The 18394-nt window shown below is 41.6% G+C and overlaps 3 protein-coding genes across 5 annotated transcripts in view; 1 reads left to right on the top strand and 2 right to left on the bottom strand.

Moving 5' to 3' along the window:
- Nucleotides 1-2816, top strand: part of aplnra (apelin receptor a) — a 52285-nt gene extending 49469 nt beyond the window's left edge. For all 3 annotated transcript variants that reach the window (XM_082553867.1, XM_082553866.1, XM_082553868.1), the window contains exons 9-14: nucleotides 52-129; nucleotides 1077-1239; nucleotides 1372-1443; nucleotides 1532-1654; nucleotides 1884-2000; nucleotides 2094-2816. In XM_082553867.1, coding sequence (XP_082409993.1) covers nucleotides 52-129; nucleotides 1077-1239; nucleotides 1372-1443; nucleotides 1532-1654; nucleotides 1884-2000; nucleotides 2094-2204 — 664 coding nt within the window. In that variant the 3' untranslated portion in view covers nucleotides 2205-2816. The remainder of the gene's footprint in view (nucleotides 1-51; nucleotides 130-1076; nucleotides 1240-1371; nucleotides 1444-1531; nucleotides 1655-1883; nucleotides 2001-2093) is intronic.
- A 122-nt stretch (nucleotides 2817-2938) lies between these two features.
- Nucleotides 2939-10869, bottom strand: LOC309718530 (histone-lysine N-methyltransferase SETD1B-A-like). The gene is made up of 18 exons (XM_082553874.1): nucleotides 10771-10869; nucleotides 10385-10537; nucleotides 10188-10292; nucleotides 9815-10085; nucleotides 9615-9727; nucleotides 8466-9467; nucleotides 7591-8340; nucleotides 7347-7463; nucleotides 7205-7265; nucleotides 6923-7119; nucleotides 6629-6743; nucleotides 6146-6541; nucleotides 4909-5940; nucleotides 4594-4760; nucleotides 4387-4512; nucleotides 3570-3689; nucleotides 3242-3379; nucleotides 2939-3136 (listed from the first exon to the last, which is right to left on the bottom strand). The coding sequence occupies exons 2-18, from the start codon at nucleotides 10520-10522 to the stop codon at nucleotides 2963-2965; spliced, it is 5022 nt and encodes a 1673-aa protein (XP_082410000.1). The 5' UTR covers nucleotides 10523-10537; nucleotides 10771-10869; the 3' UTR covers nucleotides 2939-2962.
- A 1233-nt stretch (nucleotides 10870-12102) lies between these two features.
- LOC309718447 (calcium release-activated calcium channel protein 1-like) lies at nucleotides 12103-16140 on the bottom strand. The gene is made up of 2 exons (XM_082553682.1): nucleotides 15706-16140; nucleotides 12103-14692 (listed from the first exon to the last, which is right to left on the bottom strand). Exons 1-2 carry the CDS (start codon nucleotides 15817-15819, stop codon nucleotides 14144-14146), a joined length of 663 nt encoding a protein of 220 aa, XP_082409808.1. The 5' UTR covers nucleotides 15820-16140; the 3' UTR covers nucleotides 12103-14143.
- Between the last annotated feature and the right edge of the window lie 2254 nt (nucleotides 16141-18394).

The raw sequence follows: 18394 nt of genomic DNA, 5'->3' as shown, positions 1-18394 counted from the left end.
GTCTGAATCACAGCTGACTGAATTATTTGTTTGTTTTTCCCCTCCGTGCAGCCCAAGTGGAAACCTGGACTTTATCGATCACGTTGTAGGAAACCAACCAGATGATGAGATGGTTTCAGCAGTGGAATGGTGAGGACTTGCAGCTAGTTCTTGTAGAGAGTGTGAAATAGCAATGTACCATATAAATACAACTAAAAGCCTCTGTGTTGGGACGAAAAAAACTGCAGAAGATGTAGGGAGGCTTGAATATTTCCTAGAATATTTCTTTGTTTTTAGTTGGTTAGGTTTAGAAAAAGATTGTGCTTCAGGTTAAAATATGCCCCGTCAGTTATCCACATCTAAGAGGGTTTGTCGAGCAAAAATCCTCGAAGGCCAACTTTTGCCATGTGTTCTGCAGAAACACAAGCCAGAGGGTGAATGAGGGGCGGAGTTAAAGGGTGTCTGATTCTTACATAACTCAGTTTTTTTGGCATGACTTGGGATCAGCATGACTTTGCATTAAGTGGGCTTTCCACATCTGGATCTTGTTTTGTTTTTGTTTTTTTTACTGCATTGTTGGAAGTAAGGCAGTTCTCTAAATGAGCAAGCTCATTGGTTTAACCTCTGAAGAGGCGTGTTACACTGGCTGGCGGTTTTCAGATGTGAAGAACCAATTTTTTTCTGGCTCATAAAAATGTCAGTCACTGATGTTTTTACAGGCCAAAAATGTAACCCCTCAAATTTAGTTAATGTGGTGTCTGTGGTGTATGAAGCCCAGGGTATCACTATAAATGTAAATTGCATTAATATGTACATTGCTTTTGCAGCTCTGGTTCTTTTAATACAATATATGAGGCTATATTTCTCTCTCTCTCACTCTCTCTCCATATATATATATATATATATATATATATATATATATATATATATATATATATATATATATATATATATGTATGTGTGTGTGTGTGTGTGTATTTTCTTTTGTTTGCCATGTGAAGAAACGTGTTTCTTTACTGTGCATATGACACTATGAGAGCAACTTCAAGAGTATTTGTGCCACAGTGGCTCCTAATCTGTGTTTCTTCATTTAACAGGTATCAGAGAAACCTTCTCTTTCACCGCTTCTGGTCCGTGGACGACAAGCAGCTTCAGACAGAATTCAGCGCCCTGCGCTCAATCGTCGTGGCAAACTACGAGGAGACCGTGAAAATGCCCATCAATGAGCCTGCGATGGGGAAGAGAAAGTCTCAAATCCAGGCATGTTGCTTACAGTTTATCTACTTTAATTAAACATCTGGGTTACCAGATTAAAACCAGAGTTGAAGTATTCAAATGAACAAACATTAACCATGTGGTATGTGGACTAATAAGAACATTATTGACTTACAGGAATATGTGGAGTACTATGGAGGTCCAGGAGTGCAGCATATCGCCATGAACACTTCAGATATCATTACTACAGTATGGCAAATAAAACACCCTGCTTACCTCTGCAACAGGCTGAGTTATAACAGCAGCTTAACTGTAATGTTAATTACCTTGTTTGCAGATCCGTAACCTGAAGGAGCGCGGGATGGAGTTCATGTCTGTGCCTGAGACCTACTACGACCAGCTGAGAGAGAAGCTGAAACACTCAAAGGTCAAAATCTCAGAGGACCTTGATGTCCTGCAGGTCAGAGCTAAAACCCTAAATTAACAAAGCTGAAAGAGTGATGATTTGTGATCCTTACGTAGCCAAACACAGTGGCCTTTTTTAAATCGTAGAACATGTTGACTCAGTTCACTCTAATCATATTTTTTTAAAGACTAAAGGTGCATAAAACACATTTTGTCTTCATAATTAACCAAAAAAATCCCTTCAAATTGACAAAATATTGTTTTATGTCCTCACCGTTACCCAGGAACTAAAGATCTTGGTGGACTACGATGACAATGGCTACCTACTTCAAATCTTCACTAAGCCGGTCCAGGATCGCCCCACTGTGTTCTTGGAAGTCATTCAGAGACACAATCACCAGGTGAGGGCACCACTGGCTAAACAAGCAGTGGAAATGTACTCTACAGTATATTTAACATGTTATTAAACAAAAAAAACATGTTCTCATCCACAGGGCTTTGGTGCAGGAAACTTCAAGTCTCTTTTTGAGGCTATTGAAGCAGACCAGCACGCTAGAGGCAATCTGACTGTTCTGACAACAAATGGAGATTTAAACAAGATGTGAACTGGGTGATGCATTAATTTAGGGGTTCAGAAAACATGCTATATCCATCAACTTAGTATAAAACGAATGCTTTAATAAACATCCTTATGCCTGAAAATGTCTCATCTTCAGAGAAATACACAAAGCACGTATACTTATGGTTTTCCTTATTTTTTTATGTGTTGCATGTTTGTTTTTTGGTTTTGTTTTTTTCACATTTAATTGTTCATTTTATGTCTTTATCATTTTTCCTGATGCTTGCAAAAATGACATGAGTACAACATCCACTTTAAATCACAATGCAGTGCTTCCAGTTTGTATAAAACATCAACAGGAAAACCATTTTTATTAACACAAGCTTGACTCAAGCAAAACGTTATCCGAGCTCTCATAAATGAAAACATTTAACTATACACTTTGTTAACTTTTAGACGGCGAGGTCAACAGAAGTTGGAGATTTAGCATGAAGTCTAGAATGTGATTTTCCCCTCCTGTTTAAAAGAGACCACTCTTGGTTTTTGTTAGTTTTTCTCATAAACTGTGATAACTCTCTGTGAGTCCCAAGTGTTTGTTCCGGTCCTGATTTATATATTGTTTATGGCAGCTTAGTATTAAACCATTATTCACTGAGTACCACATGTCTGCAGTTCTTTCATGAGCTCTTCTACGGCTTCCAAAATGCTGAATAGTTGCTGAACAGTATTAAAAATTGCTTTTTGATACCTCTGGTTTAGGTTGCCACTTTTTCTCTTTACCTAATCAGGCCACTTAACAGGTGATTAGTTCAAGGAGCCTCTGCAGCCGTCTGCCCCACACAAACAAGGGATCTTTGTTTCCTCAATAGGAAACTTGTAGTCATATGTAATCTCTTCATTGATGTTTATAGGCTGGCGGGAGTATATGACTATCTTCTTCTGAGACTCCACTGTGATGATCTTTGCGTAGCAGTTAGGCTGTAAGACAAAAATAAATAAATAAACCCCACAAACCTTTTAATGGGAATACTTTATGTGGAATCACTTTCATCTCTAACCACAGCACCGCTGGTTTTTACTCACATTGCAGCTGTGGTTGATAAACCTGGCTAAGTTCCCACATTTGGTAGCATCAATGATGGTGTCCTGATCCACCCGAAACAAATAGCTGCTTCCAATGCCCTCTTCCTCGTATCTCTGCTCCCTCATGTCAGCAATGACCTGAGGAGAAAGAAAACAGATGTGGCTTTCCATCTATGCGAGGGTTGTTTATCACAGTTACTCTACACGCATGGATGGAAACCACCCAGCACGACCCGAGGCCCCCAGTGGACCGGTGGACTAATTTAGAGAAACAATCAGGGGAAAAGGGGTTTGTTTAAAAGTGCATGTTAGTTTGCATCAGAATTACCTGTCGGATGATTTGGCCCACATACTCAATCACCATCTCGTCTGCAGCAATAGGCTCCATGGCAAACAGGCCCCACTCGTGGATGTAACTCCTGCTGAAACGAATCCTCTTCCTTCGGAACTGACAGACGATATAGCACGGGTTTGGACTGTCGCTCAAATGAGACAGTGCTGTGCAAAAATCTCGAGTCACCCTCATTACTCTATATTTTGCTTTGTGAATTTGAAAGCTAATGAATAGTAAAGTCAATTTTTTATTTGGATACTGGCTGGTTTTTCAGTCACTTTCAGTACAATCCTTGTGCTTGACCATTTTCAGAGGATTTTTTTTATTTGTTTGGTTTAAATTGTATTTTAGGCACTTTGTTGCCATCGGTTCTACAGCCATCAGTAGAGTGCAAAAGAAGAAGCTGCACCTTATTTAAAGTTAAACTATTTAAAACTGATGAAAGAAGAAACAGGAAAAAATCCAACAAGAACCTGACACGGGACCTAAAAGATTCAGTTGATCCTGTTTTTCAGTGTGCTCATCTTTCCATATATGTTTGCATATGTTTCAATAAATCTCTGCACCTATTTCCCATATTCCCAGCAAAATATAAAGAAAGGAGAAGTGGCTCAAGACTTAACAAAGTTAAAAAACATAGAATAAGTGTGAAATTATTTCTTTCTTTTTTTAGAGTGCAGAACTAATGTTCTGATTTCTTGTCTGCCCAAATAAAAACCTAACGGTAAACTCAGTTTTAGACTCCACTGTAGACTTCTTTCAAACTGGGCTTTTACAGTAGTCTGCTGATTGTCACTAACTTCCTGCTAACCTTGAGTTGGTTGAACTTGACCAGGTCACTGTCACAGCTGAAAGAGGACAGCAGCCGGCGCTGTTCACACCTGAAGTCAGACCCAGCTCGCAGTGAAGTGGGTTGCTGGGCTGGAATGCACGTTCCCTGATGAAAAATGTCTCAACATTAAATAGATAAATATTAAACTGGACACAGAAATCCTCACCTTCTGTCCTCCTTTAATACCTGAGCGCTTGTAGACGGAAGCTCCGCAGCCAGCCGCGTGTTGTGCAGATACCTCATTTTATCCTTCCTGCTGATTTTGTAAAAACCTTCACTTCGAGCAGAGCCTGTTCTGTGGTGCGGCTGCCAGGATCTGTGCTCCTCATTCTTCTCTGTAAGGACCTTAGTCAGTGAGCAGCAGTTAAGGATGTGAACAGCAGAGTAATATGCAAAGAGCAGCTTCATCAGAAAAAACAAAACAAAAAAACATTCTAAGTATGACTTAAAAACAACTTAACTGTTTCCCACAATATAAAGAATCATTTCAACATAAAACACTGTCTGTAAGGATATGAGGATGAGGCATCCAGAGGGTGTCACTGAGCCACCCACAGCCATTATCCTGCACCTGCAGCCTTTCATAGGTGCACTGCAGAAACCTTACATCTTCTTCATCCAAGCCGTCCTTCCAAATGCTATGAAGGATTTTCCTCTCTTCGTAGGGTGAACGCCACCTGTGAGGACGACGTTGAGAGAACAACGGACTGATTCTTTTAAGTGATCTCTCCCAGTGACGGGCCCGCCTTCTCTTCTTCAGCCTCCTCCATCGGTTTAGCCTCAGTAAGATTTTCTCTTTGTCCAACAGCTCAGGCATGTTCTCCAGTCCCTGTAGAGGCTTTGCTCTCACACCTGAACGGATCTGGACATCCCTTCCATCAACGCTGTCACATGAAGAGTCAGAGACGCTGAATGGCGAGGACACTGTGATGGGGGAAACTCTGAAAATATTATTACATGACAGAGGCACTGACGTTGCCGCCACCTTGGATTTCCTTTTGTGGACTATTGATCTTCTGGGCAGGATAATGTCTCTTCCTGGAGTCTTTGGGGCTGTGATGTATGGACTGCTGGGCAAGAGTGGGATAAGTGGTGGGCTGCTAAGGGGCGGGCTCACTGTGCTAAATTCTAAATCTGCGGTCCCTCTTCCAGGTGTTGCAGGAGCTCTGCCTGAGCTACAATGAGTCCACATACCTCTTTCATCTCTGCCAGGAGTCTTAGGCATCTCCTGGCATAATGGGTATGATGCCATGAGGAGATCAGAGGGAGGCTGAGCGAGTCCATCGCTTGCTGGGGAGAGGACTTCCTCTGAATTCTCACTTTCCAGTCCTGCCACTATTCCCTTGCCTGGTGTTGGTGGTCGTTCCTCCTCCTCTGCAGCAGGAGATGATGGTCTGCTTTTTAAAAGGATGTCAGGGTCACTGTCCACCAAACGGCCAGTAGGAGTGGGAGGCCTCAGGCTTTTTATGTTCTCTGGAGACTCCACTGTCCAATCAGGGCTTTCCATCTCCATATCAAGGCATGGCTCCACTGCTATACAGATTAACAAGGAATTTTCATACATAATTATTTGAAAACCTGATACACAACTTACTCTTGTGTAGTTCTGTTAATTTGTAGCACACTGGAAATTCAGGGAGTATTACAAGATATTTTTACATGAGTGACAATTAAACCACTTTTGATTAACCTGATGACACTAACTTAACAGATCTATTGCTTTACAAGGACATGTAACCTGATAGTCCTAGAGGTGATGGGGGCAGCAGGTCCTGGGGGTCGCTGGTATGGAGCTCCATCATAGCATCGAAGTCGCAGTTGTCTTCGTGGCACGATGTGTACTGGTCCTCCTCCGTTTCCTGCCTTGGGAACAGTTCTGACCAGCCCTGCTGGTCCAGATCCAGCTGAGCACCAGGGGTCAGTGGGGCTGAGGGGGTAAGAGGGGGCTCGTGCTCCACTGAGTCCTCATCTGATGATATAACTATACACTCTTCACTCCCGGCGTCCTCGCTGTCCTCCTCGGCGTCTTCACCTTCAGTGGTAAGGTCAGACAACGTGTCCTCAAAGCCCACCGAGGAGAGCGAATCTGAAGTTTCGCAGTCCGACGTGTGCTCACTATCCTCTGAAAAAACCTCTACATTTGAAAAAGAAGCCACACTGTTCAATGTTAAGATATGTGATTTTTAATGAGTGTTCAGTGTTGTATGAGATTTTAACATACCGCTGTCTAAGCACTGCTCTCCGTCACATCGATCCTCCATCGGACTATTTTCTTCCGCAGTATGATTACTGCCATCATCATCTTCTTCGTCATCACCATGAGCATCTCTGTCAGACTAATCAGAGCACCAGTTATGTAATGCTGTCTCCAGAAGTTTAAACTTTTTAGTTAAAATTTTAATTTTAAGACTAACAACTGAAAAAGTAAAGGCACCAGACTAAAATATTGACCTCACGGCATTTTTCTCAATTTCTTATTTGCTATTTCTTTTTTCTTTTCTGTCTCTTCATTTACCAGGATGTGCGGCTCATCCTCATCCAGCACAAAAGCCTTCACTTTGTCTGGTATCGCTTCTTCATCTTGAAGTATCTTATCTTCTTCCCCAGCATCACCATCATCATCATCATCACTGTCCAGATCCAGTGGTCTTGCGTGTCTGCGTTTGCCTCTCTCAGACGCCGCTCTCACTATGTCGTCCCCTTTCTTCACCTCTAATGCAACAAGTTAGAATCAGTTAAAGCGACAGTCTGGCACAGAAAGTTAATACACACTGAAATTTGAATTAATCGCACTGACCAGAATGATTGAGAGCAGAACCGGAGTCATTTCCTGTCTCGTCTGATCTTTTCCTTTTTACCTGCGTGGAAATTTCTTTATTTAGGCATCACTTGGCAGTCAAAACCAGCTGTGTTTCAAAAATCTCTCCAAAACAGATTACCTTGAAGGATGGCAGTGGTGGTTTTCTGCTCTGCCCACCAATGTTACTGAGGGGATTTAGGAATTTGTTCCTGTCTTCCACTCTTGCCGCTCCACATTTCAGAGGAGACTCTTGTATCTTAAATGAATCAACTGAGTTATAAGACCCACTGGCTCCAAACAACTACTCCCATTAAAAGACATGCAAAATGTTTTGTTAATGTGCCCACTATAAGAGACAATAAAATATGTGAAAAAGGTTTTACCTTTGCCTTCTTCTCCTGACACTCCCACCAGTCTTCAAATGCCTTGAAAGCGACCCCTTCAATCATTCTACGTGTAATGTCCTTCTTTATGATTGACTTCAGTTCATCCATGAGGATATCTAAAACTTTTTCTGTCGTGATCTTGTGGGGATTTGCCTGCACAGGTGGGTAGAGTGGTGGTGGCACAAAGGGGTTAAACCTTGGAAAAGGAGGTGCAGGCCAGAGAGGTGGAGGAGGAGGAGGAGGGAATGGCAACGGTGGACCGCCATGCCTTGGAGGATTCCCCTTATCCAAAGGACACCGTGGCTGTATGGGTAAAGGGAACATGTGCACAGGAGGTGGAACAGAGGGTGGCGCTATCAAAGGTGGAGGGGGTCTCAGGAAAGTTGGTGGAGGAGGAATTGGAGTACGAGGTGGAATGGGGGGAGGAGGAATGTGGATGGCAGCTTTGTGGCCCAGAGGTGGCATCCATCCTGGAGGAGGGATCGGGATGGTGCCATCTGGCAGGCGAGGTGGAACAGGTGGAAGAGAGGGGGGAAATCGAGGAATGGGGAAAAGGAAAGGGGGTACTGAGGGTTGGGGGAATCCAGCTGTAACAGTTGGGAGAGCTTTCAGGGTAAGTTGCTGAGTGGTGGAACTGGAAGAACAACCGGATGGAGGATCGGGCAGAGAGAGGTCTTCTGCTGGTGTCACAGCTTCAAACTGTCTGTTATTTGAGGACTTCTTCTCCTGATGTGCTGCACAGTGTTCCTGAATAAGACAGAAACAATAATAATTTGAGTGGCTGATTAATATCACACCATTAACATTTTTACATAGTAACAATAGGGTAAATTCTACCTTTATTATCACTGCAATATATCCAGATAGATTACCTTTGGGCCTGACGATGGCTGGACCCTCTCTGGATCTTCTTCATTGTTTATGTGTGTTAAGTTTTCTGAATAAGCAACATCAGACGGACAGGGAGACTGGGAACTTCTTGTAAGAAATGAAACAGCTCGAGTAGTTTCGTCCTCCTCATTTTCATCCACAGAATCATTGTGGGAGTACTGGTGGCCACTTGTGGGGGATTCACAAGACAGTGGGGTACAAAACTGTGAGTCATCCGAGGAAGAGACCTTAAGAGGTGAGCCAGGTGAAGCCGGGCTCTCTTGAGAGGATGGATCGGTCTCAGAGGTCTTTCCATGAAAGCATAAGGGGTCAGTGATCTGGCTGTTTATCAGCAAACTTTCAATTCGGGAGTCTAGACTTGAAACAGCTGCCTCTGGCTGGTGGTTATCAAATGGAGAAGCTGTTCTAGTTTGCAGGTCAGCTGAGAGATCAACAGTCAGGATGTCGCGAGAGTTGCCATTCAGAGGTGAAGATGCATAACTTGTGTTAACCACATCTTCAGTCTCCTGAAAAGGGGAGGTGAGACTAAAGGGAGCCTCGTCACTATTGTTAGAAGAGGTTTGTGCACTGGGACTCCACAATGCAAGCTGCTGGCTGCTAGTTTGTGTTTTGGTTAAGAGGGGATGTGGTGGCTGTGGCTGGAACTGCTTCAGAATGATGCTAACATTTGAGACGTGGCTAAGTCCCCTGTGCTGTCGTCTACGACGGCAAAGCTCTTGTCTTAAAGGTTTGTGAACACTATAGGCGGAGGGTTCCCCTTGGAGGACGGGAGTCGCCTGAAGACTGGAATAGCAAGAGTCGTGGGAGGAGAGAGGAGTCGCAGGCAAGCAGGGAGTCCGGGGGGTTCCCTGAGAACGTGGTGTAAGCCCAAAGCTGCAAGGTGTGTCTTGACAAATACTGGAGTAGGCTGTGTCCAGAGAGAGGGGCGTAGCAATGCTGGTGGGGCTGCAGACATTTCCCAGCTGCTGTGTGGCCGAGCTTCCCTGCAAGATGTTGATAATGAAGTAAAAAAAGGGGAAAACAATTAACAAATACATTCATATTTAACAGCTGTAATACAAATATTAAAGATAAAATCTTTTCATGGGTCAAATCATTATGAGCAGCTTTTAATAAATTTAAATGTTCACCAGCAAACTGTCAACTAAGCCCTGAAGAGCCCGTTCGCTGCTGCCCACCGGCAACGTCCAAGGCGTATACAGCCCACTTAACAAGAGCTGGAGATATCGAGCTCTATTTTCCCCTGAGGAGGAGCACATTCTAGTTAATCAGCATATTCAACACTTACATTTACACCTCAGCACACACACAGAGAAAAAGTAAAGTTTACCCTTTGGATCAAGTTCCACATGAATAATATTTCCCATCACTGATGTCTCATGCAGGTGCTGGACAGCGTCTCTTGCAGCCCTTACTGTATCAAATGTGACCTTTGCGATACCTAAATGCTTCTTGTTTGGGGGATTGTAAAATATCTCCACTTCTTCCATGTTCCCATATTTTTTGCACATATCAGTCAAGAAAGTCTCATTCACGTTGTCGTTGAGCTTAGAAAATGTCACTTCTTTTGGAGGAACGGGAGCCACGTACCACTCATCAATCTGGAGACACACGGGAAAACAAGAAATGGGCTATTAGTTGTTTTTAAAGCACGATTACTTAAAATAGGATGTCTGTATTATTACAGTCGTTTTAACAGTTACCTTAAATTTGGGAACCACGAAGTCAGTCTTGATACACCTGCTCCACAGGCGGCAGATGCGCGGATCCCTGACTGTGATCACAGGAAGTAGACCTAGGTCCTCAACCTGGCAGAGAAGACCCTCGTTATCATTATTATTATAATAGATATAATACATGTGCTGACATCACCTATGTGGAGAGGCGGACAGGTGCTCACCGGCAGGTTAAAGTATTGTCCATCATAACGGTACACTTTGTACAGCCCGTTCGTCAGCGCAGGATCTATAACCAGCTTGAAACTTCTCCAGTGTAGAGGCTGTCTCTCGCTCTCAGTACTTTGTTTTTCGCTTTCCATTACATTCGTCAAAACCTTAAAAAAAACCCAAACAAACAACAACAGTTACTTCCAGTTTGCTCGTTTTGTGCCACACTGTCAGCTAGCTACATTGCTGCTCCGCGAGAGGTTAACACACCCCAACAGGTGATGGAGAGCATCACCTGTAACCTTATCCTCGGGAAAAAAGATAACAGGTGGTGGTAGGAAACACAGAAATACTCAAAGGTTAGTCTCACAAAAGATTTGTTTCTTTAAATCTTGCTTACCTGTGCCAAAGTTGTATCCTTTGAAGGAGCAACATTGTGGAAAAACAGCTGGGATTTATTTTTCTGTGTTTTCACGGATCGTCGCTAAGGTTGGATAATGATCCATCCGCCAGTCGACGGAGAGGAAAAAAATAGATCCTGAACAAGGCGGAAGAACACCTAAGGTGGGTTAACAGGTGAGGTGTATATATAGGCACCTTTGGGACCTTTATTAGACATTAATAATCCAAAGACTGGTCGAATATTTGTGTTAAGCTTGTGACTGAGTAAAATACAATTTACATACTAAACATAGGTTATGGCCACATGCTGGTAGCCTGCAATAAAATAAAAGGCAGCTGCTATGTTTGATATTATACAGTACATGGATCAGTACGGTAAAAATGAAAAAAATTAAACAAAGGATACACCTTTTTATTTAAAATGAAGTGACATGTGCAGGTATTAATATAAAAACATGTATTTCCTGGTCATTGTCTCTGGATAATGTCTACATTATATGCAGTGCAGGATCAGCCTTTGTTTTTTTGTTTGCTTTTTTGTTTTACAGAGTCAGGTAAGATAGCCTACTGCACCGTTGATTACATAATTGCAGCATTTTCATTACTTTCATCTCAAAGTTGGAATAAATACTAAATAATAACAGCCAACAAAATAATAAAATAATAATATTGATACTCTTATGGGATTAAGGTGTTATCCTTAACTTACACATCACCTTCTAAACCAAGCATTTATAAGGTATTTATAAGTGATGTCTTTATGGTTTGCCATTTTTATTTGTGCCGTCTTGTGTTGTGGCACTTCTTAAATGGGGAGACCAAAATACATGTCAGTTGCAAAGTACACCTGCACAAATCCAAGATAAAGGTCAGATTGAAAAGCACATTACCTTAACAGCGGCTACTATTACTGTTGCTAGTTAATATTATTAGTTTGTAACTATAGTATCAGGTAACCCATTTTTATGATTCACAGGTCACTTGTGGGAATAAAACTCTTGAGTGGGAAAATGGAGAGAGGAAGAACCAAGCCTGCGCTGCACTTAGAGAGCTCTGCCAACTATGAAACCATGCACAACTTCAGCAGAAAAGCAACAAAGTGCTAATGGTCTCAAAGAATGCAGACAAAAGTCAGCAAGACAGGTGGGGGGGGATTTCTCTGTCTTGGCTTCAGCACTGTAAGCTCCACTCGTCCTCCATTTTTGGACATTTCCTGTGTGGTTTCCCATTAGATTTTGTAATTTTGACAGATTACAATGTTTCCTCATGTATTCCTGTTTTATACATCCACATGGCTACACAGACAACACTGAACACACAATTAAAAAAATAATGAGAACAAATCTTTTTTTTTATTTTGCAAACTGGCAAAAAAAACCCAAAACCAACATCCTGATAATTCTCAACACTTCATGAAGCTTCAAGCTTTTTCATGAGCTGTTAACGGCACGCATAAGCAAAAGTTACTATGTTCACTTCAAAGTTGTACACTGACAAAAGCAGTTTACACACACACACACACACATATATATATAATGCGGAAAAATTAACCACAGTGACCACCTTCACCTGCATTGCTGTGTTTTTAAAGAAGGCACAAGTGGTAATTCCCATCTTACATGTTTCACGGAGGGAGTGTGCACCATTTACCGAAATAAAACAGACTTCACTTAACTCCCGATAAAACAACAACAACAAAAACAGCAAATTCAACTTAAGCAAAGAAAAACATCAACACCATTTTACTGAACTGTCTGTGAACTATTCCCAACAGTCTTTGGTTTCTGCTACGTGTCACACAGATTTTATCACCCAGTCAGGACAATTTGAATGCAAATGTGGTCTACAGTTACTGCAGTCCCATGACTCAGTATAAACCATGTCCACAGATTGCAAGTTAACAATAAAACAGTTTTACATTGATAGAAACACAGCATTACAAGCGCCAGTAAATTAAAAACAAAAACAAAAACATAATTTTTCCCAAAGAGGGAAAAAAAAGTTTCCTCCAATATTTTAAATCATGTTGTGAAAGAAGATATTACGTGTACAATGTCCTGAAATTACATTTCTGTTGTGACACTATTCTACATATCAATATTACAGTAAAAACTACAAAGAAAGTGACCAAACCCGTGTAAAACAATAAAGCAGTACAGTACATAGCGCACTTAAATACATCTATGACCCAAACAGGGTGAACATGCTCAATGCTAAAAGCTAACACAAGAACAAACACTCAATATTTTCATGCAACGTAACATTGTAATAACACATTCAAAAACACTTTTTTGAAACCAGTGGCCACCTGTGGATTTTACAGTATATTGCAAGAGTCATTTAACATGAAGAAAATATCCATGTTACAAAGGGATAACACATTTATTTCTACTCAAATATCCATACCGCAGTAACACACTCCTGAACGCAGACTGGTTAAAAGCACACACTGACACATGTTCTTTTCCATCAGATTGCACACAAATACTGTTGGTTTATATAGTACTCTTCTTTATCAAAGACTTACAGAGCTCCCAAGGATTATGAAAACAGCAACTTTTAAATTAAAAAGTAAGAAACGTTTGACTCAAAAGTATATGTAAGAGTGGCAAACTAAAAAAGCCACTAAGGTTTGGCTTGGAGATATTTCTACAGAAAGCCTAATTTGGTAAACATGATAGTGGCATAAGGTCAGTCAGTCAAGAACCAGAAAACCTGTAGGTAAATGCAACAGTAGGCTGGAGTTTTACAGTATACGCAGAGAGCAAAAAGAACCCGAGTGTGCTGCTCAGATCAATTTAGTACAATACAAACAGGAAACTGATAAAATTTTAGAACTGGGTAACAACAGAGTTCCCAGATTTCTTTTCAGTAAAAATTGAAACAAATTCCTGAACATGTTGAGTCATATTACAAACTTCCTTGTTTTTAGCCCATCTTACTCCAATCAACAGTTTTCTGCTGCTGTTATAACTTAAGAGAACTTAGTTTCTATATTTTTCTCACATGAACTCAGTATTTGATGTAAAAAGCTAAACACGTTAGGGGATCATTCCAACGCATTGAAATGCTCATGTGAAGATCTTTAGAAAGTCCTATTCTATTAGTGTTAATCTATGGTAGCCTAAAAGGTCGTCCTTTAAGGCTACCATAGACTAACTTATGTTGATACTGATGATGATGTTTTCAGCTGAGAGCCAAGCATTTACAAAGAAACTACAAAGAGTAAAATTACTGGATAATTTAGTCAGCATGCAGTATCAAAGAAATGTACAGTAGAAGAAGTTTTCTAAAAACAAGCATCTGGATAAAGTAAAAATAGAGGTTCTACTCTGGTTTTGCTGAAAGTCCCTGCTGTTGTCTGCGTGTACTCAGGGAAAATGGACAGCGGCCTTCAGGTCGTCGTTCTCAGCCCTGTGCTCCAGCTGGTTCTGGAGCCGAATGACCTGCTCCAGCTCTCTGATCTGTCTGTCTGTTTTATGACTGACGAGCGTGCGGTAAAAGTGGACAGCGAACATGATAAAAACAAGTCCAAATGGCACCATGATGCAGGTGGAAGCTATGGCCGCAGCCACGCCAGGACTTATGGTGTCATTTTTCTCATCTGCGTTGCTTTTGAGGGGTAAGAACTTCACCCAGCACAAGAGCACCACCTCCGTCAGGAAGAGGAGGGTACCGATAACTGTGGAGAAAGCCCAGGCCAGTTCTATGTGGCGGTGCATGCGCTCATGGGGAGATTCGTTGACAGAGTTGAGGTTGTGAACATTGCTGACAGCCTCCAGGTTGGGCAGGATGCAGGTGCTGATCATGAGGGCAAAGAGGTGCACTGCAACCAGAACGGTGGTACAGGCGCTGAAGGCTATCAGCAGCCCTGGAGGGTACTCGTAATCCCGCTCCAGCTGTACCTCCACCATGGCAACCTGAGAATATCAAAAAGGAAACAGCTCCGTTAGGTGAAAAAGAGATAGTAGCTGACTACTAAGAGGAATCAGAATTCTTGACCTGAGAGAAAAATGTTTGTAACAAATTAGGAAGTGCTGGAATTAAACCAGAGTGTCACAGTTTGCACAAATAACCGGAAACAAGGTGAATACCCCACTAAAAGTCTATTCTGTCAAACCTAATATTGAGACAGAGAGACAGACAGAGAGCTGTGTATGCAATCCTTTATGCTGCATAGCTTAAACTTACTCGACATCAGTAGCACATTTGCTACGGCTGTTATATATACAACCACTATAAATATAGTACTGCTTTTCACAAAAGAATCCCAGGCCACCCAAGAGTATCTTGTGTGTACAGGTATATTTTATAAACAGAACTGTTTACAAGTGTTCTGGTATTTTTGAATACCTGTGGAGCTTCTTACTGCAGATGCATCCCTGGCCAAGAGTCACTGTACATCATAATTTTTGCATCAGGAAGGGGGAAGGAAGCTCCTATGTGTTAGGCTTTTAGTTTTACAAAAAACATTTGTTGATTCATTGTAACTGCATGTCGTTAAATTAAAAACAAACATTTGGTGGCACTATAGGCTATTATTTTCAAAACTTTTCATGTGTTTTTTTTGTTTTTGTTTGTTTCTTATGTATTTCAACGCTCCTCCGCGGACTACTTATTAAAGCGGAAGATAAACCTGGACTTTTAGGGGTGGCGCAGGCGAGCCCCCACTAAATTTCCACGAAGTTTTGCTCTCAGTGCGCAGGTATTACAGTCCCGCAATGTGGGACGTGCAATGGAAGCCAAATATGACTTTAACAAGCCTACACTAGTAACCCGTAGACTTCCAGTAAACAAAACGGTCATTTATGCTAAGTATCAGTGCACCGTAGCTGTCATTAGGCCTGTAACACGGTCACGGTCCTTCAAAACTAAATAAATAAATTGTGCCTCACGTAAACTATCTGCAGCGTCAAATTAAAATGTAACTTACCATTGCGAAGCCCGACAAGAGAGCCGAAGTGCGACTGGTTGCTTTCAGTTTGGCTCGGCTCAAGTAGAGTTTTCTCCAGGACAGAGCCTGCATTGAGTGCTCGTTCAGGCTCATTGCGAAGTAATTTTTGTTATGAATATATCGTTACAAACTGGTATGAGCTACAGGACGGTGCTCGATGACACGTGAAATTCGCGCGCGGGGAAGGCTGTTCCAGGGGGATCCAACATCTAACTACAGCAAAAAAAAATAAAGATAGGAAACTTTACCAAAAAGAAAAAAGTTTTCCCTCAACAGCTGACCGACTGTCAGAGTCTATCAGGAAACAAGATACCCACAATCCAACGCACCGCAGAGGCGCTGCCGGCTGCTGCAGATCGCCGCCCTGTGTTTAGCGCCGTGCGATTCTGCAAACTGTGATATCGATCAAATACCAAGTAAACACGGGGACAATATTGGCGAAACAGATATGATAATTTTTCTCTATAAAGAAAGCGTACGTAGGGGAGAGCAGTGTCTCATGACTCATGAGACGAATCATCCAGTTCTGAACGTACTGGGCTAAAATCACTGTGGTTAAGGCAACAAAACACACCTTTCAGCTTTTCATGTATTTTGAAACTAGTTTTTTTTTCCTCGGAGATTGTAAAGAAGAGGACTCCCTTATTTATATTATAATTTGTATTGCATTTTAGGACCTTTTACTTTATTAAAAACACCTTATCTAGCACTTTATTTAGCATTGCACTTTAAATATAGATTTTGCACATGAAGAACATTTGCACACAGGAAGTTTAATTATTTATTGAATATTTATTGTGTAATTTAAAATCAGTTGATCGCCTTTGTTCCAGGTCCTGCACAGCTGCTCCTCATCAAGAAATGTGGTGGTTGTCTGTGAGGAGAAAGAAATTGTGATTGAGAGAAAATAAGGTTTAACAGTAAGGAAAACTAACGTGAATGTGAAAATTAAGCAGTAAACGTGGTGCAAAGAAGGGATGTGATTACTCACCTTTCTTTCCTGTGTCCTCTTCAGGGTGTTTGGGCAAATGTTGTCCCGGGGGTCCAGACACTATTTAAAGGGTCCGGGAGAGGCCATGGGTTAAGGGAGTGTGGGGAATCTTTTGTGCTTGGGTTTTTTCTTTTTTGGTGTTTTAAATAAGATATAATGTATGTATTAATATGTATTAATGTGAAAATGTAAATGTATTTATATATTTATTTATTGAAATTGATGTATTGTATAATGTGGTAAAAGGTTGGGATTTGAGAACTCACCTGTTAGTGGAATAATGGTTTAGCCTGTGACAGCTGAAAGTATTTAAGGCTGCTAGCTGTCATTGGATGCAGTTTTGTGAGGTGAGCTATACTATGAATAAATTCTTTGTTCCACTATACTTGTCTTGGTGTGCCTCATTGTTACAAGTGGTGTCAGAAGTGTGTCGTTCACGCTACAGTGAGAAAATAATGACAAGAGGTGGAAGAAAGCTGGAGATCTGGATATGTGAGCGTGACCCAAAGACGGCAAAGGAAGCAGCTAGCCTCATTGAGGTTTTCACTTCCACCAGAAAGGGAAGCAAGAGCACCTACTTGAGCTGGGAGACCCACTATGCTAAACCAAGTAAGCCCAGTGGGGGTGAAGAGGACTCTGGTCAAGTTCAGGCTAGAAATCCTTCTAGTTCCTAGCAGCTCCCTTCCCAAAGACCTCACAATGTTAAGAAATCTTTTAAGTCTTCAGTTCAGGATATTAAATGTTATCACTGTCATAACTTTGGCCATTCGAACCATTTCTCACTCACCATCGATAACTCCACAGTTTTCCCTTCTCCTCAGGTTAAGAGCCTTGGTGTCATCCTAGACAGTTCACTTTCCTATAAATCTCACATCAATAATCTCACCCGTTCTGCCTACTTCCATCTACGCAACATTAACAGATTACTTCCTTCTCTTTCCACCCAGTCTACGTCCATTCTTGTCCTCAGTGTTGTTGCCTCCCAAATTGACTACTGCAATTCTCTTCTGCATGGTCTCCCCCAAAAATCCCTCCATAAGCTTCAACTGGTTCAGAACTCTGCTGCTTGCATTATCACCAGAACCCCCTCCTACCAGTACATCACCCCCTGTTCTTCAGGAACTTCACTGGCTCCCTGTGAAATTCCAGATAATATTCAAACTTCTTCTGCTCACCTTCAAGGCCATTCATTACCCCGCTCCTCCTTACCTTTCTAACCTGTTAAGCACTACCTGTTCTGCCCGTTCACTTCGATCTTCTTCTTCTATCCATCTTTCTGTACCTTCCTTCCGCCTCACCACCATGGGAAGCAGAGCTTTCAGCTGCTCTGCTCCCAGGCTGTGGAACGCTCTACCCCCAGAAATAAGAAACAATGGTTCTCTCCATCTGTTCAAATCTGCATATTCACTGTGAATCCACTGTTTGTTAATTTTATCTTGTGCTTTTGTTTTATTGTTCTTATTTTGTCATTGTTCTATTATGTGTTTTATCCTATTGTAAAGTGTCCTTGGGTGACTTGAAAGGCGCTCATAAATAAAATTTATTATTATTATTATTATTATTATTATTATACACAACATTTTGCCATGCCCTTAAATCAAAACCATCTCTTTTGTGTGCAGTTCCAAGACCAGCCACAGAGCCAGTAGGAAAGAAAGCTTATATTGTCCCTGTTTT

Source organism: Aulonocara stuartgranti (genome assembly GCF_965226115.1).
Source record: "Aulonocara stuartgranti genome assembly, chromosome: 12".
NCBI lineage: Eukaryota > Metazoa > Chordata > Actinopteri > Cichliformes > Cichlidae > Aulonocara > Aulonocara stuartgranti.
The sequence above is the reverse complement of the archived record's forward strand: the minus strand, read 5'-3'. Positions and strand labels throughout refer to the sequence as shown.